The sequence below is a fragment of the Chelonia mydas genome, chromosome 1 (assembly GCF_015237465.2).
Source record: "Chelonia mydas isolate rCheMyd1 chromosome 1, rCheMyd1.pri.v2, whole genome shotgun sequence".
NCBI classification, from domain to species: domain Eukaryota; kingdom Metazoa; phylum Chordata; order Testudines; family Cheloniidae; genus Chelonia; species Chelonia mydas.
The window spans coordinates 333,180,385-333,205,744 of record NC_057849.1 but is presented as its reverse complement, the minus strand read 5'-3'; the positions used below and the strand labels follow the sequence as shown (position 1 = coordinate 333,205,744).

Here is a 25,360-nt window from a genome sequence, read left to right as displayed (position 1 = left end):
AAATTTCCCAAACCATTAAAATTTGTCAAAGTTATAAGCACCTGAAAACAGCATCTTTTAATGGAAAGTGTCAGGCAACCTTAACCAGAGGCATCACTACCTGTGCTGCCTATAATACGTATACTTCTATCTGTATTTTTTTAAAAACAGATTACAGTTAGTCTTGTACTCTTCCTCTGATGGCCTACGAGCACATATTTGTGAAAGGGCCATATTTAAAAGTCCTGATTTAAAGCTACAATAGCAAGGAAAATTCTTGCCTCATTCAGTTTGAATATTTTATGATGTGCAGTGAATGAGGCATCTGGTGCAGTTTTCTAAGGTGCAAGCTGAATGATGCAGGGCTCTGTAGGATTTATAATATTTATAGTAACAAACATCCTTACCTTATTATTAACACCTTAGATTACTGGCACTAAGAGAATTTTAATTGCCTAATTATATTTACAGGAGCTCAGGCTAGATCATTATAATGGTCCTTTATGGACCTGAAATCTATAAATTACACTATTTTGGCTGTTTGTTCATTGTCTTTTTGCGTTTCACTAAGTTGGAACAATGAGACGAGAGCAGCTAGTATGTCTTTCCTTTGGGATTATGTGCTAGTCATATTTCCTTTAGTTTGTCATGAACTTGCACAATGCAAAGGAAATTTAAATGCAAACAAGAAAACCAAGTTTTCATTATTATTTTTTAAATGAAAACATTTGTATTAATAATAGTTCCTGTAAACCCTTCCGTTTGATAAAAGTAATATTTGGAGCCTGAACTTCCCGGTAGTGCCCCTTTAACTCTCTCAGACCATTCTTATCTCACCTGATTGTCCCAGCTCCTTACCTGATAGGCTGAGTTAAGTGCTTTTGTTGGCTTATAAGAACCCTGCAGTAAGTTAATCAAATTTAGAAAGTGTGGGCCTGATCCTGCTTCCACTGAAATCAGTGTGTGTTTTGCCATTGACTTCAGTAAGAATAGGATGGAGCAGAGTGTTTAACATTATCACAAAAAAGAACACAAGCCCTCATATGCAGTCATAAATTTATGTTTTAGAGAGCTTACACTAGGTGCTGTTTTCATCGCTGAGTTCTTTCATCGGTACTAGATCCTTTAGGCTTTTTATTATGACTATACTGCCTTTGTGCTGGGATTCCCAGTGATGTCAGCTCATCCCTGCCAGCAAGTCTGCACTGGAGAATTCAGAATGGCAATGTTCCTTACAAAGGGCGGGTTGCTTATGACTTGTAGTCTAACATGCTAAGTTGGTTGAGCAAAATGCAGTTCCAGTGCTTCACATTGTACCACATTTACCATTGTATTCTACAATGATTTTAGCGGAACATCAGAAGATTAAGAGATTGCTGCCACGGCAAAGATGCCGATGTAAAAGACTGGAAGCAAAGATATTAAGTTGCCTCCATAATACATTTACCCCAATAAATTGTTACTAGGAAATCCCAAAGCAGTTAAGTGTTGACAATTAAATTCTAAGCAGTTAAACTATTGACTGATGATTAGTAAAAGCCTCAATTTTTGCTGACCTTAATATTGGCCTATACTTAGGGTTCATACCTATTCCATATTTCTAGGATCATCCCCGTTTCAACTGGGTGACCTGGCATCCCCCATCCCTGATGGGTGAATGTTAAGTCCCAGTGAAACACCATCGCAGTTTTGATGTGATGCCAAATTAAAACATTGTGTTTTGTTAAAGATACATCCCTCTATTGCACTGTGACTTGAAGATGTAGTCATGACATCAGGCAAACTTCCCAGTAGCAGTTCTTCATGAGAGATTGTCCTCCTGATACTGAATAGCTTTATTGGTTTCTGTTTATACCACTATCGATGATGTCATCAATAAGACTTTTGTAAAAAACAAACAAACAGTTAAATTGTCAGCATTAAACATATACATGTTTTGCCAAATGGCACAGGAGCCTGTGTATTTACAGTCAATAGCAATAGGAAGTTGAATGGCTGTATTAAGGGGAGGATTTATACCTTAAAAATGGGTATTGCCAACAAGGGAAAAGAATCAACGAATAAATTATCATTTAAATATAACTAACGTCTATTAGTTCCAAATTCCAATATATACATTATTTTATAAAGATTAACATTGTAACTAGTGACGTGCCCTCTGCAATGCAGCTACAGCAGATCTATCCCATTCTGGTGGTGGACTGGTGGTTAGCCTTAAGAGAACTTGGAGATAGAGCTATGCAGTGTCATAAGTTGGTCCTGTTTTGAAGATGGAATAGAGGTGGGTCCAAGCTGCAAAGCTCAGGTGCAGATTTCAGGTCCCAGGTGCAACGTTCACCACCCAGCACACAGGAGTGTTTCAATCCTGGGTTTTGGTAAGAGGGGGATAGGAGGCAGCTATGAAGTTGAATGAGATGTTTGGAGATGGGGTTTTATTTGGACTCATCTTTATCTGGTAATAAAAGTAAATTAGAGTTTTTAAAAAGTAAAGTACTGCTGAAGGAAAGTGGGAATGAAAACAGAACGTGGCTGGCTTTCTGCTGAAGTAATGGAACCCTCTGTAGTGTTCTTGAAGAAGCAATGAATCTGAGGTTACAGATTCATTTATCAAACGTTTTCATTTATCAATTACACCATCAACGTAATGGATGAAACTGGACTCAGTGTCTGACCCTAAACTTGGTCAGAGGCCAGATTCTGACACACACACTCCTATTGAGTAGTGCCGACGCGACAAGTATTTCCATTGAAATCAGTGGATCTTCTCATATAATAAGTTACTACTACTCATTGATTCTTAGAATCTATAAGTGTGTGTTTCATAGTAACTTGAGAGTTTGGTCTTAAATGTAAATCCCAGGTGGGGAGGACCAAGAAGTTAAAAAATGGAAAATCATAGATGGTGACTGTGATTGTAATTTTTCATTTTAAGAGATAGCTCTGTGGTTTCTGATTCTTTCTCATGAGAGCTTCATGAAATTTTCATATCAGAACCCAAAACCAGGGGAGTTAAGGATTTTGTTGCAAACCACAAAGACAGATACTAGATCTAGATCCAAACTTCATCTCAGTGACAGGCACAACTGGAACAGTCCTGAACTTGGTGGATTGAAAAGCAAACTTTCTGAAAGTTCACAGTGGGGGTTTGTATCCTGCCCACTAGTGTATATATTCAAACTGTGATCGTGGAGCCAAATCCAGAGCTGGTGTTTTGGATCCGAGGTTCTGGTTTGGCCTGTCTCTGTTTTTGGTGAACGTGAGTCAAGTTTTGAACAAACTGGTCAAGCTGTGGTTTCTGGTTGAAACCATGCAGGTTTTTTTATCTGAAACCAGAAAAAAAAAAAAAAGTGATGTCAGCTAAATTTCACTTGGCTTCATTTGAAACACATGAACTGAAGCAACAAAATTGTTAAAGGGAACCTTCTACCTCCTTAACGAACCAAGTGTCTAACAGCTCTATTTATAATATCTTCTGTTTTGACATGCTCCCCCCTATAAAACCAGAGGCTCTAATTCGGATCTCATACCAGTTTTATACCTGTCTGTCTGTATGGACTTCAGTGGAGTTACTCTTTATTTACATTGGCAGAGAGGAGAATCAAGCCCAATTAACCATCAGATCATGAACATCCAGTTACTCGAGCCTTTATTATGCACAATAAACCGAAGCAATGGCAATCTGTGTCAGTACATTCTTATGGAACTGCATATTATTCTAACTCAAATTGCCTGTCATTCCTTCTACCTATCCCTTTTCACAAACTCAGAAAATATACAGTTTTAATCTGTCTGCTTTCCAATAACAGTCTTCCACTGTCAAATGCATTTTATCTTATTGTTTTGCTTTTAATTTGACCATGCTGATATATATTTAGTTAGACCCTACTTTAATAGTCTCTTCTCTCGTTATTTCTTTTCTGCATTTCTCATTATTTCAAATGATGCGTGCTAGCTCCAGGTGCATATAGCTCTATTATATATATTTTCACCCATTTTTTTACTATTTCAACAATGCAATTTATTCTTATTTAATCTGAGGAGAAAAAAGGAAACAAAAACGAGAGATTTGCAAGGACACAATCAAGATGTATACGTGTCTTCGGGTGACATTGACCCCGGTGCAGGAGATCAATACAAATGTCTTAGCGCCATGCTGGCTGGCTAAGTTGTGGATTTCCCTCTTACCACATAACTACATGACCTTACTGCTGTCACCCTTGTCCTTCCTTTCCCTTCTCCCAGTATATTTTGAATTCTCACTTGTTTTGTCCTGCCCACTCTTGCTCCATGGAATGAAAAGCTTATGATCCATGTCTTTTACTTGTTTTTCTGAGGCACCTACCATTTGTGCTCGGAGAATTAATAATATTGTCTTCCACCTGGCTAGGAAGGCTGCAATGGGTTATTTCCCAGTTGTGGGGAAAATAAGTTGCAATAGACACAGGATACTAATAATAGAATAGCAGGAATATCCAGCTCTTGTATAGTGCGTTTCATCAGTAGATCTCAAAGTGCTTTACAAAGGAGGCCAATATCATTATCCCCATTTTACAGATCAGGAAACTGAGGCACTATGCAGTAAAATGACTTACCCAAGGTCACCCAGTAGTCTGGTTTATTTAGTATAGACGTTTTGGAACAAATGTTAAGTGTCAAAAGCAAAGTTCAGCTTACAACTCACACATGTAAGCACACCACTTCCAGAAAATAGCTCTTTGTTCAAACACTCAGCCAGACAGTATGGGGGGGGCTGGGGGGGGCATAGCTCAGTGGTTTGAGCACTGGCCTGCTAAACCCAGGGTTGTGAGTTCAATCCTTGAGGGGGCCATTTAGGGATCTGGGGCAAAAATTGGGGATTGGTCCTGCTTTGAGCAGGGGGTTGGACTAGATGACCTCCTGAGGTCCCTTCCACCCCTGATATTCTATGATTCTATTACACACTGTCTTGAAGCAGGGACAATGGATCAGGACAAGGCACCTTTCCTAGCAAGGGTGGTATTGTGATTGGATGGGGAGTCAGGATCTGCTTCTATTCCTGGCGGTGTCACAAACTCTCTGTGTGATCTTGGGCAAGTCATTTAATCTCAGTGTCTGAGTTTCCTTAGCTGAAAAATGGGGATAATACGCATTCTGGCCTACCTCATTTGGGTGATCAGTGATTGTTGAAACAGTGTTTGATAATTCCAGATGGAAGGTGCTGTGGAAGTAGAAAGTATTAACTTTTTTATTTTTCATTTTAACTCAAACACGTGTCATTGTTAGTTTTATTAAATTCAATACCACATCTACCTGAGAACCAAAGGTCCACCTCCTGTCTATGCAGATATTGGTACACATCCCCTTGCTATAATAGCTGAGTAGCTCACATCACCCTGTGTGAAACAGAGAAGTATTATTAGACATTTTGCAGATGGGTAACCAAGGCACAGAGAGAGATCACGTCTTGCACAAAGTCACACAGGAAGTCTGGGGCAGAACTAGCAATTGAACCCCTGCTTTCTGAGTTCTAGTCCAGTGACTTAATCTCAAGACCATTCTTTGTCTCCTTTTAAAATAAATGGTCAGCAGTGACTCATCAGAATGTAGAGTGCACTGAACTGTGAGAGGGCCAGACACAAGCCCCTTTTTGTTGAATATGCATCGTACACCCCTAGGCACTTGTTGTGTTAATATTACTCCAGATTCCTGTAACACCTGAGTCATTACCAGGATTGAACTGCCTCCAAGTAATCACGCTTGGCTGTTCCTGTCCAGCCATTTTCCTTGCATAGAGACAAGATCAGAATCAGCGAAGGGAGAAAAATTGCTGCTGCTCCAACTCCGTGTTGTACAGACGTTTGGTAAAGTACATCCAGTCAGATTAGATAAAAGGAGTACTTTGTGGCACCTTAGAGACTAACAGGTGCCACAAGTCCTCCTTTTCTTTTTGCGGATACAGACTAACACGGCTGCTACTCTGAAACCTCAGATTAGATAGTGACAGCTGCGAGGCAGAGACAGTCTACTCTCAGTCACACAGGTTGCCACAGTGATGAGAAATGTCTCCTTCCATATCCGTCTGGCCAGGAAACTACTTCCCCTTCCTCTAAGACAAGGACCTACCTACACTGCCATCACCTCCAGCTTCAGCTACTGCTACTCTTGCTACTTGAGGCTGAATGTAACTGCCTCAGAAAGTGGGAAATTTGTGCCACACCCACTGGCAACTCATCCCATAAGTGACAAAGACCAGTGCAAACACTGCAGGAGGGCTTCATAAACACTTCATAAACACCTAGGGCTCCCTGCTCACTTCAGAACAGCGTGCAAAGTCCTGGTCTCAATATAATGGGCTGAGTCTCAGCTACTGAAGAGTCTGCTCACGCTCCAAGACAGGGATGACTCAGCTAGAGAGACCCAGGTTTAGACCATTAGGTGCTGTGGGGCAGAACATTCTTGGGGGCAGAACCCATGGCTATGAAGCTTCTTGCTTGAAGAGACAAGGCTTTGTCTATCCCAGGGCTTGTTGCACCAGTAAAGTTATGCCAGTGTCGATGCACCATTGCAAACCCATAGTGTAGACACCCTGCACCAGGATACAAAGTGTCTTGTGCCAGTGCACATTACCTTGGACTTGCAACACAGGTAACCCATGCAAGAGAGTAAAGGATGCCATATGCCTCCTTTGGTCCCTGCATGAGGCGTACTTGAAGTCACAGTCATGTCCTGAATTCGTAAGAGGTAACCACCCATGGAATGTCTATCTTGTGTGTCTGCATTTCAGCTCTGTTTTGCAGTGCGTCATTCAATAGGCTGAAAATATCTCCTGTGTGTTGAAAGTAAATTATAAACAGATTGAGCCTGGGTACAGTAGATCAACTGAACTAAATTCAAGTTAGAAGAGCTTTTGATTAAGAGATAAAGGACTTGTGGAGTGTGTGTGTGTGGGAAATCTCAAGTAGTTCTGATTAAAAATAGTAGGGAGTTATTCTCTTTGGGAGTAAGGGAAGAGAGAGACCTTGCACATAAAAGCACATGCTGTAAATCAGTGTCTAGTAAAGCAGTATATCTCTGGAATTAAAACCAGGGAACTGTGTGAAGTGCACAACAAAGCACACAGAGATTTCATAGGGAAACATGCTGTATTCAATCACACTAACTATGGAATGGACTACATTTTCAGTGCAGGGAATCCACAGGGTACAAGAGGGGTTGGGGGAAATATGAAAAGACAGATAGTTAATAAAAGCCAGATTCAATAAAACTGTATCTGCCTTCAGCGGATGGAGAAATAGATTCTTTGCACAGCATTTAGGAGACTCTTCCATGGCAAGGAAAATGGAGTCTGGATGGATTTTATATTGAATGTAGATCTAAAATCAAAGATTTGGGGCAGCATTCTGTGCAGTATTGAATAGCACCTGCCTGTCCATTGTATCTATTCACTTTTCATTCTATAGCTCCTATTGTGGCAACCAGATAATCTTTATGTAGGAGGATTCCTATAGGATGAGCATTCAAACTTTATGCAAATGAAATGCCCAGGATGGAGAATGGACAAAAGTCGCCACAACCCAGGGTGTGGAGCTGCATCGCATCTCCTCCTCTGCAGCTGCAGCAGCCGTAGGCTGTGGTACCTCCTTGCCACCTGGGCTGGATGTTATAGCCTCGAGAACTACATAATGGATCCAGGAGCCCCTCACCCGGCTTGCTGCCAACCTGCCTGTATAGTGCCACCTTCTGCATCAGCCTGTTTCTGTGGCCAGCACAGAGCCCCCCTCTCTGGTGCATAGGGAGTGCAGAGAGCCTCTGCATGACCACTCTGGATCCAGGCTTCCAGCCCTGGTCTGTGTGGAAGTCAAAAGTTTAAGTGACGCAGAAGGGGCTCACATGGGGCCTGATTCATAGCTTATCGGAGCCAGTGGGAGCCTTTCCATTTATTTCAGTGGGCTTTGGATCAGGCCCTGGGTGAATTTCACCTCTGTTGGATAATTTCATTTTAGTTTCAATATTTCAGTGGCTCATTCAGTTTAGTTGCTTAGTAACTAATTGGTGGATTATTCAGTTTAAATGGCTGTTTTCTCCTAGATTTCATTTCAGTTTCCAAGTTGAACATGTTAATTTCCAGGAGCAGCATTCTGTTCTGTTTCAGCTCCTAACTTTCCTTAGGAAGTGACCTCATATCTTTATTCAAACAGATTATTGCTTGGAGTGCCTGCAGCTGAATTACCTAGTGTTTGTATAATGTAAAGCTCCCACCACATGAGCATTTAATAACTCTATTATTTCCCTTTATTAGGTTTGTTTTTAAAGAACATTTCAGTCTGTTATTTATTATATGTTAAGTGGTACAGCTTGCAGAAAACACATCGCATTAATTTTATTTTTTTTAATTTGTTTTCCTGCTAAAATAGAAATCTTTTATTTGTCCTGGTGGGGCAGTTAAAGTTTCTTGCTGACAGTTTTATGATTTCAATAGCTCAGTAAAAACCTTCCTCTTTTTTTCACAGAAAGTTCCATTAAAAAGTTTAATGTGGCCCATTCTTTATGTAAGATGGGTGTAGGAGCATGTTATTTCTAGCAGAGCAGAAGAGAAGTGTAATGTAGTATAAGTATAATATTGGGATGGTTCCATTTTATTTTTCTCTTTGATTTATGAAACCCTTTCCCAGTCTGGGTTACCTGGTGGGAAACTGATCTCATAATCTTTGTTCTCTTGTTAATAAATGTGGTCTGCCAGAGTCAGTCTGAGGCCAGGCTCGCCCAACAGTCTTGTAACATAAACGTGTGTCTAAGTTGTGATATACGAACAAGTAGGAATGGGTAAAATGGTGAAGCCTCTGGAAGAGGCTGCCTTTCTCTTCTCCCCAGTAGGAATCCCAAAGCAGTACAATGAATGAATGTGCTGTAGGTATCAGACACAATTACTGTATAAATCTCACACAGACAGGGGAAGGAGAATAGAACTCTGACCTCCAGCTCCAAAAACACAAGCCTTTACCACTAAAGCATGAGTCAAGATGCTGACAGTAGTAAGACCCCTATAATCTTCCTGGGCCAGCCACTAGACGGCGATGTCAGACTTTAACTTACACACACAAAGTGCTTTACAGCTGGGCAGTATCAGAAATACTCCCTGTCCTTCCTCATCTACTCATGGATCTTGCTGACCTAGGAAAGTGTAATTACCTTGTGCTAGTTAGCCCTAGTGAGTCTGGCCCAGTGCTTTTTCTTTAGCCCTTGTCGAGACAGTATACTGGACTAGACGGGCCATTCTGTTATGGTAGGGGAGTCACGATGTTTTTTGTTTTATAATTATTACCTTATTGTTTTCAATCAAACTTTTTGTTCCATTAGGGTGGATTCAGTGTTAAAAGCAAACTGACAAGCTTCTGTGCTAGGGGAAGCCCCCCAAAATCCTAATATTTGAGGCTTCTTCTACTTTGTCTGAGCATCCCCGTAACACTAGACAGTCACTTGCTTGAACTGAATCTGATTCTGTACTCTCATCGGCCATCATTTAGGGTATATGTACATTGCTGACACAGAGCCTAGCTTTAGTCTAGCTAGCTTGGTTGCTGGAGCAGTGGAACTGGGGCTGTATGGGCTTCCATATGAGCTATACAAGTCATCCCAGAATCTTGGGTAACTAGCAGCTTCACTGCTCCAGGACCCGAGCTATCTAGATTAAAGCTAGCTTGGGTGTGTCTAGCCAAGCTGCAATCAGCCCCAGTGTAGACATACCTTTAGAGAGTTATAAGCACATCTTCACACTTCTGTATTCCATGATGTTTTTCAGTGTGTCTGGAGGCGAGCTTTTCGACCGCATAGTAGAGAAAGGATTTTACACCGAGAAGGATGCAAGCACTCTGATACGGCAGGTCCTGGATGCTGTCTACTACCTGCACAGAATGGGCATTGTGCATCGAGATCTCAAGGTAAGGCCACTTACTTATTTGTATCTCCACATAGCATTAATGAGTGTGGGCCCAATTACCACAAAGCCTAACTCTCACTCTTCAGGACTACCATGGGACTACCCATTTGAGTAGAGATTCATCCTTTGAGAGAGGCTTTGTATAATCAATAGCGTCGCCTATCTGAACAGCTGTCCTGTGTTTTATCTAGAGTAGTGATTCTTTATCTTGTCTCATGAAGGGCCTTATCCTGCCACCTTCACCAACATTAGTGGTGAGTGAGATTACAGCAAATCTATCCTGGGGGAAAATGACATCCGTTACATTAAGAATGTGAGCTCTTCTGGGCAGACGCATGTGTTTTTACTGCTGAAAAGTGCCTTGCAAATTTACAGTGCTGCATTAAATACTACATACTACTTATGATGAGGGATTTGTGACGGAATCCCTGGGTTACAACCTGGAATTATGAGACCGCTGTGCCCCCTTAACTCTCCAGCCTGGGCTGTCTCTCACAATTCTTTGCTAGTGACAAGCAAAAAACCCCTCCAGGCATTGTTATCACTCAGCATAACAGCATGTGGAGCCCCACACCCAGCTAGATTGAATGAATGGTCCCTAAGCCACTCATGAATCACACAGAGAAAGGCACAAGCCCACTCCCCCCAGCTCTCCAGCTGTGCATCCCAAAGCTGTACCATCTTGTCCTGGTCAGAAGCCTGACCAGTGTAAGTTTGTTAGACAATCTGCCCCTCTGTCAGAAGAGGACATACGGAAGCCTTTGTAAATTAAGCTGAGATTTCTCAAGCACTTCAAGTAAAACACACTGTTTTAGGTAAAATACAAAACATATTAGCTACAGAAAGATAGATTTTAAGTGATTATAAGTGGTAGGCATAAAAGGTCAGAGATAGTTACCAAAGAAAATAAAAGGTAAGCACACAGTCTAAATCTTAAACCTTATTACATTAGGTAGTATTTAGATCAAGCACTTTTCTCACCACACTGGATGTTACAATTCTCAATATACAAGCTTCTCTCTCAATCCTGGGACCAGTCTCCTCAATTGAAGTCTTTGTCTTTCCAGCATTCTTGATGCTTCTAGCATAGGTGGAGGAGGAGAAAGGCCCAGGCATGATGCCAGTGTCCTTATTTTATACCCTCAATCCATGTGACTGGAAAATATTAGCCCAGACATGTTCTGGTGGGCCTTGCTGAGTCACAGGATTAAGCAATTCCCCCTGGTGTGGTCTTGTGCAACTGCCATTGAATTGTAAATCCCTTGATTAAACTCCACTGCTGATTAATGATTGTTGAACACCCTCCTGGGAGTGGTTTGCCTCCTTTGTATGTCACTAGCAACCTTATCACATATTTCAGTAACAACCATACAGCAAAATCCCATAACTTGATACACACAAATGATATACAGATTTGGACAGGACAATGGGTTTCAGCAGATCATGACCTTTCATATTATATCTTACATGGCAAGCTTTGTGTGCAATATATCATAATTATATGACAGGGGTGAATATGGGGGTTCCAGGGTGCTGCTTTTATGTACAGAGTGTCACAAGATTAATTGTTTGGAAAATGTTTACCAATTCCCTATCAATCCCGCTTTATAGTCATTCCATTTGAGCCAATGTTTTTGTAAGTGCTTTCTGCACAAGTGATTCTTTTCTGAAGAACACAGTGTAATTGTATGATTTTGAGATTAGTCTTTGTTCCTCGCTGTACCCGTGTGTCATTAGAGCAGAATCTCTCATCCCTTCTATTCAAATAATAGCATTATTTCTTCGTGCTTTTCTCCTTCCATTTTGAATGCTGCCATTGAGATGATAAGCAGATATTTCTTTGTAAAGATTTAATGGTGTGCATAGCTAGAGAAAACCAGTACATTTAAGACTTGGGTACCCTGAACAATACAGTAGCAGAAGGCATATTTTTTAATAAAAGACAATAACTGAATATATATACTCAGCATTGGGGTCACAAATTTATCACTTAGTGTAGGATAAAAGTGAAAGAGCAAACTAATGTAGCTTGTAACAAAATACAGACTTATAAGAGAGAAAGGATGGTCTTGTGGTTAAAGCACTGACCTGAACTAAACTGCAATTTAAGTTCAATTCCTGCCACTAGCTTAGTTTCCCTGGGTCAATTGCTTAGTCTTTCCAGCCTCAGTTCCCCATCTTTAATATGGGGATAAAAATTCCTTATCTTCCAGGATTATTGTGAGGATAAGTTTAATTAACATTTGAAGCACCTAGTGACTCTGGTGATGGGAGCTATCTAAATACTTGGTTAGGCGGAGGTCAGAGATGGAAAATGCTTCTCCATTTTGAGATAGGATTCACTTTTCCTCTTAGGGTATAGTACCTGTACTCTTTTACAGAGGCCAATGGATTTCTTGGCTATCAGAAGACTGAGGAAAAGTGGTCTCAGCCAAGCAATCCGTTGTCAATGACTTGGTGGGACTTTATAACCATCTCTTGTCCTCAGCTGTTGATATTCTGGCCTATTCCCCTACGTTGTCCTCCCAGGTCACAAAAGGGGAATCCAACCCAAAGAGAAGCCAGGCAGCATCACACTCTGGTGGTAAGAGAGTCATGACTGAAGCTTCATGTTTTCCATGGGTGGTTTCATTTTTTATTCCAGTCTTACAAAAGCAACTTGCTGCTTCAAATCTTTGTTGAGCAGATGGTAAGGACTGTACTGTGCCTCTCATTGCTTTGTTCATCTGTTCATTGGTTCTGCTTCTGGACCGTTACATGTTGGTAAAGTTTTAGAGCTTGTCTACACATAAACAGCTACAGTGAATACTCCACCTACGCCAATGAGAGGAGTTCTCTCATTGGTCTAGGTACTCCACCTCCCCGAGTGGCAGTAGCTAGGGGGGGGATTCATCTGTTGCCCTATCACTGTATACAGGTGCGTTAGGTCAGTTTAACTGTGTCGGTCAGGGCTGTGGATTTTTCACACCATGGAGCAACGTAGTTCTACTGACCTAATTTCCTAGTGTAGACCAGGCCTTACAGTTTTGCTGGCCCAATTCCCAAGTTTGTACCAGGATATTATACTTCTCCACACCACCCTGTTAACATGCCTGTGACAGGCCAGTCTGCCCCTTTAAAGGCCAGAGAACTGGGGAACAGCCAGCCCTGTTCTGGAGAGGAGACCAGCAGGAAGTTGGTGGGAATCATCCAACCCAGTTGGACAGAATCTAAGTGATAGCAGCTGGTGATTCCCAGCTACAGGATGTAAAGATGAGCCCAACTCCATCAGGGAACCTGGGCCCAGCAGAGGGTTGGCAGTGCACGCCGTTGTGGCTGCCGCAGAAGGCTGCAAGAGGGCAAGCAGGTCCTGTGGACTCCTAGGCTGGGGAAGTTCCTGACCCTTACGCTGATGGAGGCCAGAGGGTTCCACAATCAAGATTGGGATTGGGACTTCTACTTTTCAACATCAATAATTAACTATTGCTATTATAATCATTATTCTTAGAGCACCACTTAACAGATAGGAAAGGCAGATCTCTACCCTAAGAGATTCTGATTTAAATAACACAGCAAAGAATGACAATAAACAAAGGGTGGAGACAGTGGTTAGAAAAATGAAAGGTCCTGAGAGATTCTGATGGGTACAGACTCATCTTGTTAGCACCCTTTTTAATTAATCAGTTAATACCAGGGCTGTCAAGCAATTACAAAAATTAATCGTGATTAATCGCATGATTAAAAAAATTAATCAGACAAACACGTTTGTTTACTTTTGCAGGAGATAATGCTGCCTGCTTCTTGTTTACAATGTCATCTGAAAGTGAGAACAGGTGTTCTCATGGCACTGTTATAGCTGGCATCGCAAGATATTTGCGTGCCAGATGCACTAAAGATTCATATGTCCCTTCATTTTTCAACCACCATTCTAGGGGCCACACATCCATGCTGATGACGGGTTCTGCTTGATAACCATCCAAAGCAGCTTTCTTTTTTGGTGGTTTGGATTCTGTAGTTTCCGCATCAGAGTGTTGCTTTTTTAAGACTTCTGAGAGCACGCTCCACATCTCATGCCTCTCAGATTTTGGAGGGCACTTCAGATTCTTAAATCTTGGGTCAAGTGCTGTAGCTATCTTTAGAAATCTCACATTGGTACCTTCTTTGCGTTTTGTCAAATCTGCAGTGAAAGTGTTCTTAAAATGAACAACATGTGCTGAGTCATCATCCAAAACTGCTATAACATGAAATATATGGCAGAGCAGGGGACATACAATTCTCCCCCAAGGAGTTCAATCAGAAATTTAATTAATGCATTTTTTTTAATGAGCGTCATCAGCATGGAAACATGTCCTTTGGAATGGTGGCCGAAGCATGAAGAGGCATACGAATGTTTAGCATATCTGGCACATAAATACCTTGCAATGCCGGCTACAAAAGTGCCATGCAAATGCCTGTTCTCACTTTCTGGCGACTTTCTGTAAATAAGAAGAGGGCAGCATTATTTCCTGTAAATGTAAACAAACTTGTTTGTCTTAGCGATTGGCTGAACAAGAAGTAGGACTGAGTGGACTTGTAGGCTCTGAAGTTTTACATTGTTTTGTTTTTGAGTGCAGTTATGTAACAAAAAAAATTCTACATTTGTAAGTTGCACTTGCGTGAGAAAGAGATTGCACTACAGTACTTGTATGAAAATAATGTAGAAAAATACTGTTTCTTTTGTTTATCATTTTTACAGTGCAAATATTTGTAATAAAAAATAATATACACTTTGATTTCAATTACAAAACAGAATACAATATATATGAAACTGTAGAAAAGCATCCAAAATATTTAATAAATTTCATTTGGTATTCTATTGTTTAACAGTGCAATTAAAACTGTGATTAATCGTGATTAATTTTTTTGAGTTAATCATGTGAGTTAACTGCGATTAATCGACTGCCCTAGTTAATACATTCAAATATAGAGCCATTTTGATCTCTATTCTATAAGACTGTACTGACTTCCTTACACTGGTGTGCTTCTGACAGGTATGAGGCCTTGTCTACACTGGAGGGTAAGTCGATGTAAATTACGTCGACTTAACTTACATCGACTTACCGTGGTGTCTACACATGTACAGGAGATGTCAGGAGATGCTGTTCTGCCAACATAGCTTCCGCTTCTTCTTGAGGTGGAGTAATTATGTCGATGGGAGAGTGCTCTTCCATCAACTTATTGCGTCTTCACCAGACCCCCTAAATCAATACCACTGCATCAATTGCAGCAGCGCCGATTTAGCCCATAGTGAAGAGAAGCCCTGAGATTGGAAGTCGATCAGGAGTAAAACTGTTTGGAAAAAAAATCATGAAAATGTTTTCAATTTTTTCTTGGTGTTTTTTTTTTAAATATTGAAGATTTTAGAAATTAAAATGTGTGCAGTTCAAACGATTGTACCCCCCCTCTCTCACTGGTTAAAAGGCAGGACTGTGGGGAGAGAGGTGGGATTTCCTGTTTATTTTTTGAATTTTGAAATGTCAGCAGTATTTTGAAATTCAGAAAATTTCAATCAGCTTCTAGTCAGGAAAGAAAGTGAGGAGGGAGCTCTGTGATGGAAGGGATAGTGAAAGAAGTGAGGGTGGAGTGGGGTGAAAAAAGGGAATGGGGCTGCTTATAAGGGTGGTTGGAAAATTAGGAAAACTTCATGAAAATATATATGAAATTTCATTTCTGTTTTTCATTGTACTTTTGCCATTGTCAAAAATGTATAAGCTATTCTACTGTGCAAGGTTAGGGAGGATGCTCTGAGCGTGGGGGAGATGGGGTAGCAAGAGGATACATAAGGTGTCATATATGGTAATAGGAGACAAAGGAAGCAGCAAGGTGAGCCAAACTGGCACAATTTGGGACCCAGGTGTGGGGCTAGAGACACAAGCCTGGTTTTGATCTACCTTGCACCGTGGTAAATCAGGGGTAATTCCCATACAGCCAGACACCAATGTAAGACCAGCATATGTGATGCAGGGGTGTCAAATGCATTTCATATGACGGGCCTGATCCGATACTCTGCCACTTGGCATGTGCCACGTTCAGCAAAAATTATTAAAATAGAAATAGATAAAGAGAAACCATGTTGCTAATTACATTTATTTTAGATGTTAGTGATTGCTACTGTTGCTCCCACGATACCTGGCACCTATTAGCTTGAACTAGTGCATCAACATTTGAAGCAAATGACCGGGCTGAGGCTATCTTGAGTATCAAGTTCAGGTGTGTGTCGCTTAGCTCAGAAAGTAGCTTAGATTTGTTGATATTTATGATGGAGAATACTTGTTCACACACATATATGCTCCCAAACATGGAAAGAATTCTTGATGCAAAGGACTTCAGTTTGGAATAATTTGATCCAGATATTGGTAAACTTGGAAACACCAATATTGGAAAATTTGCCCTTCAGCAGTGTCACACTACACTTCATTAAGTTCCAGTTGGAGCTCCTCTAGTACATCAAGCACATTAACAGAAAAGGTTGTGCTGAAAATTGCAAACTCTTCTTCTTGGTTCCTGAAGTCAGAGAATCATTCTTGAAATTCCTTTCTCAGTTCAGCAATTTTGCCCATGGTGTCATCACACTGAGTCCTAACAGTGTCACATAGTGATTTCAAGGGAAGGTAAGTGTGCCAAGTTACTCTGGGAAAGTTCCTTCTCCCACAGCTGAAGCTCAGTTTCAAAGTTGTGAATGTTGTCATAGTATTCTGTCGCTACTCGATTGCTCTCCTGCATTCTTGTGTTGAGCAAGTTCAAGCGCTCTGTAATATCCACTATGAAAGCAAGGTCCTGAAGCCATTCATTGTCCTGTAATTCAGTGACATCTTTCCCTTTGTGATCCATGAAAAGGTGGATCTCTCAACACGATTCAAAAAAGGGTAACAAAAATGGCTAGGGACGTAGAACAACTTCCATATGAGGAGAGATTAATAAGCCTGGGACTTTTCAGCTTGGAAAAGAGATGACTGAGAGGGGATATGCTAGAGGTCTATAAAATCATGACTGGTGTGGAGAAAATAAATAAGGAAGTGTTGTTTACTCCTTCTCATAACACAAGAACTTGCGGTCACCAAATGAAATTAATAGGCAGCAGGTTTAAAACAAACAAAAGGAAGTATTTCTTCCCACAACGCACAGTCAACCTGTGGAACTCTTTGACAGAGGATGTTGTGAAGGCCAAGACTATAACAGGTTTCAAAAAAGAACTAGATAAGTTCATGGAGGATAGGTCTGTTAATGGCTGTTAGCCAGGATGGGCAGGGATGGTATCCCTAGCCTCTGTTTGCCAGAAGCTGGGACTGGACGACAGGGTATGTCATCGCTGTTCTGTTCATTCCCTCTGGGGCACCTGGCATTGGCCACTGTCGCAAGACAGGATATTGGGCTAGATGGACCCTTGGTCTGACCCACTATGGCCGTTCTTATGTTCTTAAGGTGCTTCAACACAACTCCCCAATTTAGCCACTGAACTACAGATTGATATGGTAGTCCACGATGAATGTCACATTCTTCCAACACAGGCTGAACTGATTAGAGACCTCTAGCTCGAATAAAATTTACATTTTAATAGCCACATCCATCACGTGATTCATTTCCAAAATTTTACTACAGAAAGCTTCTTGATGTAAAATACAAAGAAAACTGCTAAACTGTTGGTTGTGGTTGATCATTTGCAATTAGGTCTTCAATTTTGTTGCAACTCCAGCTTTCTTACCTACCCCTGAGGATGCTCTGTTTGTGGCCAGACTCAGAGCTCTTGTCCAGTCCACATCCAATTTGTTGAGAGCTTTCACTGAGTTGATAAAGAGATAATTTGCTGTTGTTGTGTCTACAGTTCTACAAGCTCCTTTGCTATACACACGTTCTCCGTGAATGAACGCTGCTAGCTGAGATGCATCATTTACATCTGTGCTTTCATCAATTGCAGTTGAAAAAGCAGCAAAGTACTTTGCTTTGTCCTGCAGTTGACTGTTCAGATTCTCAGCTAACTCATTGATTCTCTCAGCAATTTTGTTTTCTGAGAGGCTGATGTTTGCAAAAGCTTCCCACTTATCTGGACACACTACTTCTGAAGCTTGCAGCATGAAGGTCCTCAAAAATTCTCCCTCAGAAAATGGTATTGATGAGACAGCTATTTCATGGGCAATCACATAGCTTGCCTTAACAGCAGAATCACTTACATGACAAGCATTAGTAAACACTAATGGCTGCTTTTTCAACAACTGTGCTAATTTGGAGTATTTATCTTCACATAATTTTCTTGTTTACTTATCATACTTCTCATCCTGGTTTGCTTCATGGTGTCTTTGAATGTCGTATTCTTTTATCACAGCTACCTGTTGCTTACATACCAAGCACGTGTGCTGTCCAGCCATGTCCACAAAGAAATATGAAATTCTCCATTTCTCCTGAAAGGCAGGACATCCGTGATCTGCTTTTCTCTTTATGGATAAAGACACGATGGCCATGTGTTACAAGCTGAATAAAGAAATGAAGGAAGGGAAGAGTAGAAGGATATACTCCTGCTCCTTTTTCTTTTCTTTTTTAATTTTTTATTTAAAAGGGAGTCCACCAGCTGCAGGAGGCATTCAACTTTTAACTTATTTGAAGTTTCCTTTTCTTTGACTTGCGAGGTGAGGTATCTAATCTCCAGCCAACGGGTAAGCGCTCGTCAGTGCCATTTCCCCTTGCCCAGACACGTATCAGCTTCCACCAGATTTATGCTTCCCTAGTGCCTCTTAAACGAGACCGAGCGGTTCTACACCTGTGTGCAAGGTACTGCTGGATTGCTGCGCGAGAGTCTGGACTACAGAAGTGTGATTTGCAGAGTGCACCGGTGCGTTGTGCTCTAATTCCCCCGTGTGGAACCTGCTGGCTCACACTATATGCATTTTACATTTGGGGACAATGTATACCTTCAGATCAGCGGCACTGCTATGGGTACCCGCATGGCCCCACAGTATGCCAACATTTTTATGGCTGATTTAGAACAACGCTTCCTCAGCTCTCGTCCCCTAACGCCCCTACTTTACTTGCGCTATATTGATGACATCTTCATCATCTGGACCCATGGAAAAGAAGCCCTTGAGGAATTCCACCATGATTTCAACAATTTCCATCCCACCATCAACCTCAGCCTGGTCCAGTCCACACAAGAGATCCACTTCCTGGACACTACAGTGCTAATAAACGATGGTCACATCAACACCACCCTATACCGGAAACCTACTGACCGCTATTCCTACCTACATGCCTCCAGCTTTCACCCTGACCACACCACACGATCCATCGTCTACAGCCAAGCTCTGCGATACAACCGCATTTGCTCCAACCCCTCAGACAGAGACAAACACCTACAAGATCTCTATCAAGCATTCTTACAACTACAATACCCACCTGCGGAAGTGAAGAAACAGATTAATAGAGCCAGAAGAGTTCCCAGAAGTCACCTACTACAGGACAGGCCTAACAAAGAAAATAACAGAACGCCACTAGCCGTCACCTTCAGCCCCCAACTAAAACCCCTCCAACGCATTATTAAGGATCTACAACCTATCCTGAAGGATGACCCAACACTCTCACAAATCTTGGGAGAAAGGCCAGTCCTTGCCTACAGACAGCCCCCCAACCTGAAGCGAATACTCACCAACAACCACATACCACACAACAGAACCACTAGCCCAGGAACCTATCCTTGCAACAAAGCCCGTTGCCAACTGTGCCCACATATCTATTCAGGGGACACCATCACAGGGCCTAACAACATCAGCCACGCTATCAGAGGCTCGTTCACCTGCACATCCACCAATGTGATATATGCCATCATGTGCCAGCAATGCCCCTCTGCCATGTACATTGGTCAAACTGGACAGTCTCTACGTAAAAGAATAAATGGACACAAATCAGATGTCAAGAATTATAACATTCATAAACCAGTCGGAGAACACTTCAATCTCTCTGGTCACGCAATCACAGACATGAGGGTCGCTATCTTAAAGCAAAAAAACTTCAAATCCAGACTCCAGCGAGAAACTGCTGAATTGGAATTCATTTGCAAATTGGATACTATTAATTTGGGCTTGAGAGACTGGGAGTGGCTAAGTCATTATGCAAGGTAGCCTGTCTCCCCTTGTTTTTTTCCTGCAAACCCCCCCCCCCAAGACGTTCTGGTTAAACTTGGATTATTGCTGTGCACATTGTAAGATGAGCTGTTGCCAGCAGGAGAATGAGTTTGTGTGTGTGGTTTTTGGAAAAAGGGGGGGGTGGGGGGGGGTTAGAAAACCTGGATTAGTGCTGGAGGTGACCCACCTTGATTATCATGCGCATTATAAAGAGGGGTTTCAAAGGGGGATGGGCTGTTGCCAGCAGGAGAGTGAGTTTGTATGTGTGTGTGTGGGGGGGGGGAAGGGTGAGAAAACCTGGATTTATGCTGGAAATGGCTCTACTTGATGATCACTTTAGATAAGCTGTTGCCAGCGGGGGAGTGAGGTGGGAGGAAGTTTTGTTTCATGGTCTCTGTGTGTATATAATGTCTTCTGCAGTTTCCACGATATGCTATGCATCCGATGAAGTGAGCTGTAGCTCACGAAAGCTTATGCTCAAATAAACTGGTTAGTCTCTAAGGTGCCACAAGTACTCCTTTTCTTTTTACGAATACAGACTAACACGGCTGTTACTCTGAAACCTGACTGTATGCATTGATGCACTTAGTGTGCATTGATCTCGTCCTGTTTGAAACAGGACTACACCAATGCACACTAGCAGGGTACACACGGGGAGTTAGAGTGGTGACACACTGACACACTCTATGAATCACACCTTCATAGCGTGGTCTCCGGGATCATATAGACAAGCCCACAGAGTCATGGAAAGTCTGTGGTCCAGATGAAACTGTACCATGGAATGGATCCAGCCTATGGGCTGTACCTTTAACATCCCTGTGTGATGTCAGAGGAAGGTCCACGGGTAAGGCAGAGATAGAGCTATGCAGGACGTTGAAGGCGAGGGACTCACGAGGTACCATGAGAGCATTTAGAAAAGCAGTACACACAGCACAGCCAATTTTGTTTTGTTTTTCAGAAGCCCTGTTTCCTTTTTGCTCTCAGCCCCTTTAGAAGACACTGGGCAAGGTCATACGTTTGCTTCCACTTGTGTGTTCATGCGCATGTGAGGACAAGTGGATAACATCATTGTCTACTATGTTTCAGTCCCACAAATTAAGGCCCAGCAACCCTGCTTGGTGCTGCTCTGGTGGTGCACAGCAGCCAGAAAGCTGGCTTAAGTACCCCATGACGATACACCGTATGTAAGGGGAATATCTGGATGGTAGAGAGATGGTGTAACAGCTCCTTCACTGCTCCTCTTCCCAGTTCAAGGGAAATATCAGGGAAAAAGGAACGTGGCCGGAGTATCCTTATGCCCCAGTGATCCTGACTGCCCTATGGGCTATTGGCAGTCCATACAACTTAAAACAACCTCAGGGCTGCTGTAAGTAGTTGCATCTCAGGGCCCTAAGGCCCCCTTTGCAATAATCTCCCTCTCTGACTTGTCACCATGCCACACTGAGCACTGAAAAGCAAGTACTAAGGATCAGGCCCTAAACATTTAATTAAGTCTCTTCTCTGGTATCCTTGGGTTCTTGCTCAGCGTGAGTGTTGTTGAAATACTTTAAGAGTTCATAACCATCTGAGTGAAACATAAAAATGTGTCTGACTTCCTGAGTTCTGCTATAAGATAAGGTGTCAAATTCAGCCCTAGCCCATTGCTATTGACGTCAGTAGAGTTGCCCCCTTATACACCCAGGCTGGGTTTGGCCCAACAAATGTAATGATGTTGAATTGCCCCATCTGTCTCATATATTATTTCCTGGAAATCCACATCTGGAGTGCATATCGGGTTTATAGAAGAAATGTGTTAAATTGTAGTAGGAATTTGTACCAATTTCTTGGCAGAAACTGTTCCAATACTATGCCGCAAAGCTGGTCATCTCGTGCTGTAAAAATGTAACAAGTTTAAGGCCTGGCCCTACATGGTGCGGAGTGTTCACAGCTTCCCCAGCTTCAATGGGAGCTGGGGAGAGACGGGGGTGCAGCTCAGCACCTCACAGAGGACCCTAAGTACCTTACAGGCTGAAATCCTTAGCAATGGAATCACCCTAGGAGGTAAAACTTCAAATTACACTTCCCAGAAGTGTATTGTATTTAGTAAGACCTGTATTGTTTGTTAATATAACGAATTATTAAAAGCAGATGTATTGAACATTTTGGATTAGCAATAGTGTAGCACATTGGTGTCCGGGGCATGATTCTGATCTCGAACCAGATTAACATCAGCAAAACTCCATGGAGTTCAGTGAAGAGACTCCTGGTTTCTACTAGGCCCCTAGTTCATTATTCTCAGCAGTGCAATATTTTTTCTGATTAACTGGAGCCAAATCAATGTTGTTGTAATTCTATTAACTTCAATGGCATTTACTCTTTTATCACTGTTTATTTCCTACAGGATATATATAAAAATTCTCTAACACTAATGGGATTTTTTAAACTACAATTTAACCCCGTACTGCATCTGTGTAAAATGTTTTGAATGTTCTACATAGTACTTACCATTTATACTTGCACATAAGCCAACCCTTCTGTTTTATCAGCATAGAGTAAAGAGACTATCCTTGTTTGTATATAGGTCTATCCCCTTATATCTCTGGTCAGGAGAAAGAAAGGAGCCATGGTTCCTGCTTGGGGTGTCAAAGTAAAGGAATGGCTTCAGAGATGGTACATGCAACATCTGAAGAGGAGGGCCTCTGGCTAGTTGCCTTAACAGTGGCATTGATTCGTTTCCCATAGAATCCTTCTCAATCACAAGAATAGGTTGGCTGGTTCTGCCTTTGAAGAATGATTATTAGGGGCATTGGTTGAGGGTTCTGGGGAATCCCCTCCCCTCGCTTCAAAAATTGAATATAATAAATGTAAAGTGTCATCTTGTACTTTACTGGACTCATATATTCATAACTGTTTGTCTCAAACTTCTTCCTAGCCTGAGAACCTGCTGTACTACAGCCAGGATGAAGAATCCAAAATCATGATCAGTGACTTCGGATTGTCAAAGATGGAGGATAAAGGAGACGTCATGTCCACAGCATGTGGAACCCCAGGATATGTTGGTAAGTGATTGGGTCATAATTACCATCAGTTATTCCAAGCGTAAGTGAAAATGGTGGTAATATAAGAGAATGCTCTGACTATGTATAGTAGGTGAAAGATTTTGCAGACATTAGCTAGAGTTTTCTGAAATTAATGCTTCTCTTTCTTTGGTCCTTTTCATCTATTGTGTCCTGATCCTGCCACGTATTTATTTCTGTGGTCAACTTGGGTTGTGGGATTAAGCTCCATAATTGTATTCCTTCAAAGGGTCAGCTGTTTCGAACACAGGGCCTGCTCTTGAACTGAAAGCATTTGAATGATATCCTTCTAATCCATTTCTTTTTTAAATCACATATGAAACTGAGACACTTTAACATAGGTATCATTTTGTTTTTAAAGGATCACATTTCACGAATTCCTTCCAAGAGACGTATTAATAAGTAAAAGGGATGAGCTGCATTTATTTTTAAGTCTCAAATAAACCTCTTGTCTAACCACACTGAGTTATATCGACTCATAGAAATTTCATAGAGATGGGAAAACCCTATGTGTAGTCCAGTCCTCTGTGTGTATATATATATATATATCTTCCTACTGTATTTTCCACTGCATGCATCTGATGAAGTGGGTTTTAGCCCATGAAAGCTTATGCTCAAATAAATTTGTTAGTCTCTAAGGTGCCACAAGTACCCCTCGTTCTTTTTGCTGATACAGACTAACACGGCTACCACTCTGAAACCTTTTAAAGAGACTTTATTTAAAATGCAAACATTATATTTCAGAGGAGCATGCAAAATGGCAGTAGCTGTTCCAATACTGTGATTCTATAAGAGGTTACAGTGTAAAATTCATCTTTAGTGTAATTCCTTTTAAATAATTACATTGAAATAATGCCAGGGATACCTTTGGCCTAGTGTTTCTACCTAGGAAGGATCTGAACTTTAAGGTTTTCAGTAGCCAGAAGTAGGTGTTCTTTGTATCTGTGCTGACATACAGTTTTGTGTGTGTGGTCAAATGAGACTGGATTTTCCTACCTGACCCTGACCTCCTGGTTTCTTGGCTCGGCCTGACTCTTGGTATCTGACTCTTAGTTTCTGATCTTCTGGTTCTGAACTCCAGCTGGTGCAGGGACCCAACCCATCCACCTTATGGTAAAACTAGGCCCAGTTGCCTACATCGTAGCCCTGACGGTTTGTACAGACCACACAGTCATCCCCAAGGGCAGTGGCACTGGAACACTTTTAATGGTGGGGGTGCTGAAAGTCAGCCCCCTTGACCCTATCCATGCCCCCCCTTACCTCAGAGCTGTGGCAAGGAGCAGGGCCGTGTCTCTAGGTGGGGGGGACCAGGACAGGGCTAAGGGGGCCGAGGCTGGGGCCACAGCTGGGGGCAGCTGTGGGGCTGGCAGCGAGAACCCTTTCCCCACAGGACCCAAATATCACCATCACCCCCACTGAATAGCATGCCTGGGAGCTGGCAGAAAATGTTCATGCCCCCACATGAGCCTCCCATGAGGAACACCAGTGCTCCCAACTGGCCCGCTCCTGACTGGCCCACTCCCACTACTTGGCCAGAAGGAGGAACAGGAAGTTGTTCCTACAGCTCTGTTCCATCCTGCTTTGAACTACTCCCCCAGCACTACCTGCTCTTGTCTCCTGGTCCTGACCTCCCAGTTTCCTGACTCGGCCTGATTCCTGCAATCTGACTCTAAGTTCCTGATCTTGTCCCCTGACCTTCTAGTTCTGAACCTTGACTTGCGCAGGGAGACGGCCCCCTGCCCTTGGCTAACCACTAGGCCTAGCCACCTATGTCCCGTCCCTGACAGTACCTTTGCTTTGGACCCTGACTGAGGGAAGGCTTGTTGTATTTGTGTTTTTAAAGGGACAGGATATTTTTTATTTTATTCAACTGTTGTGCAACAAAATCCACCTAGGCATACTTTTTCCTCCTTCCACCACTCCTATGCAGTCCTATCTTGGTTGAAAGAATGGGGATCGAATTCATGATGTAGTGTAATTGGGTGCAATTCTGTTCACTTTGTTTGAGTTGCACCTGCTTATGCCAAGTATTAATTTGGCTGTGACTCTTATGTGGGCAGGGTAGTAAGGGACATCTCCTCCTTCCCATTCTACTCTGGCATCCTACAGCATTAAAATGAATATATACCAAAGCCCTGATCCTGCAGTCAAGCCCCCATGGGTGTGATCTTGTGATCCATGCAAAGTTCTGTTAAAATCGGTGGGGTTCTGCATGATCACGGGACTCTACCTGCTCTGATACAGTTGAAGAATTGGAGCTCAGTCTATAAAAATACTGTACT

At 42.1% G+C, this 25,360-nt stretch overlaps 1 protein-coding gene across 2 annotated transcripts in view; it reads left to right on the top strand.

Annotated features, from left to right (window-relative positions):
- The window catches only part of CAMK1D (calcium/calmodulin dependent protein kinase ID), a 367,151-nt gene that overhangs the window by 282,265 nt on the left and 59,526 nt on the right, over positions 1-25,360 (top strand). For both annotated transcript variants that reach the window (XM_007056552.4, XM_037889306.2), the window contains exons 4-5: positions 9,758-9,896; positions 22,934-23,060. In XM_007056552.4, the coding sequence (XP_007056614.1) occupies positions 9,758-9,896; positions 22,934-23,060 (266 nt within the window). The remainder of the gene's footprint in view (positions 1-9,757; positions 9,897-22,933; positions 23,061-25,360) is intronic.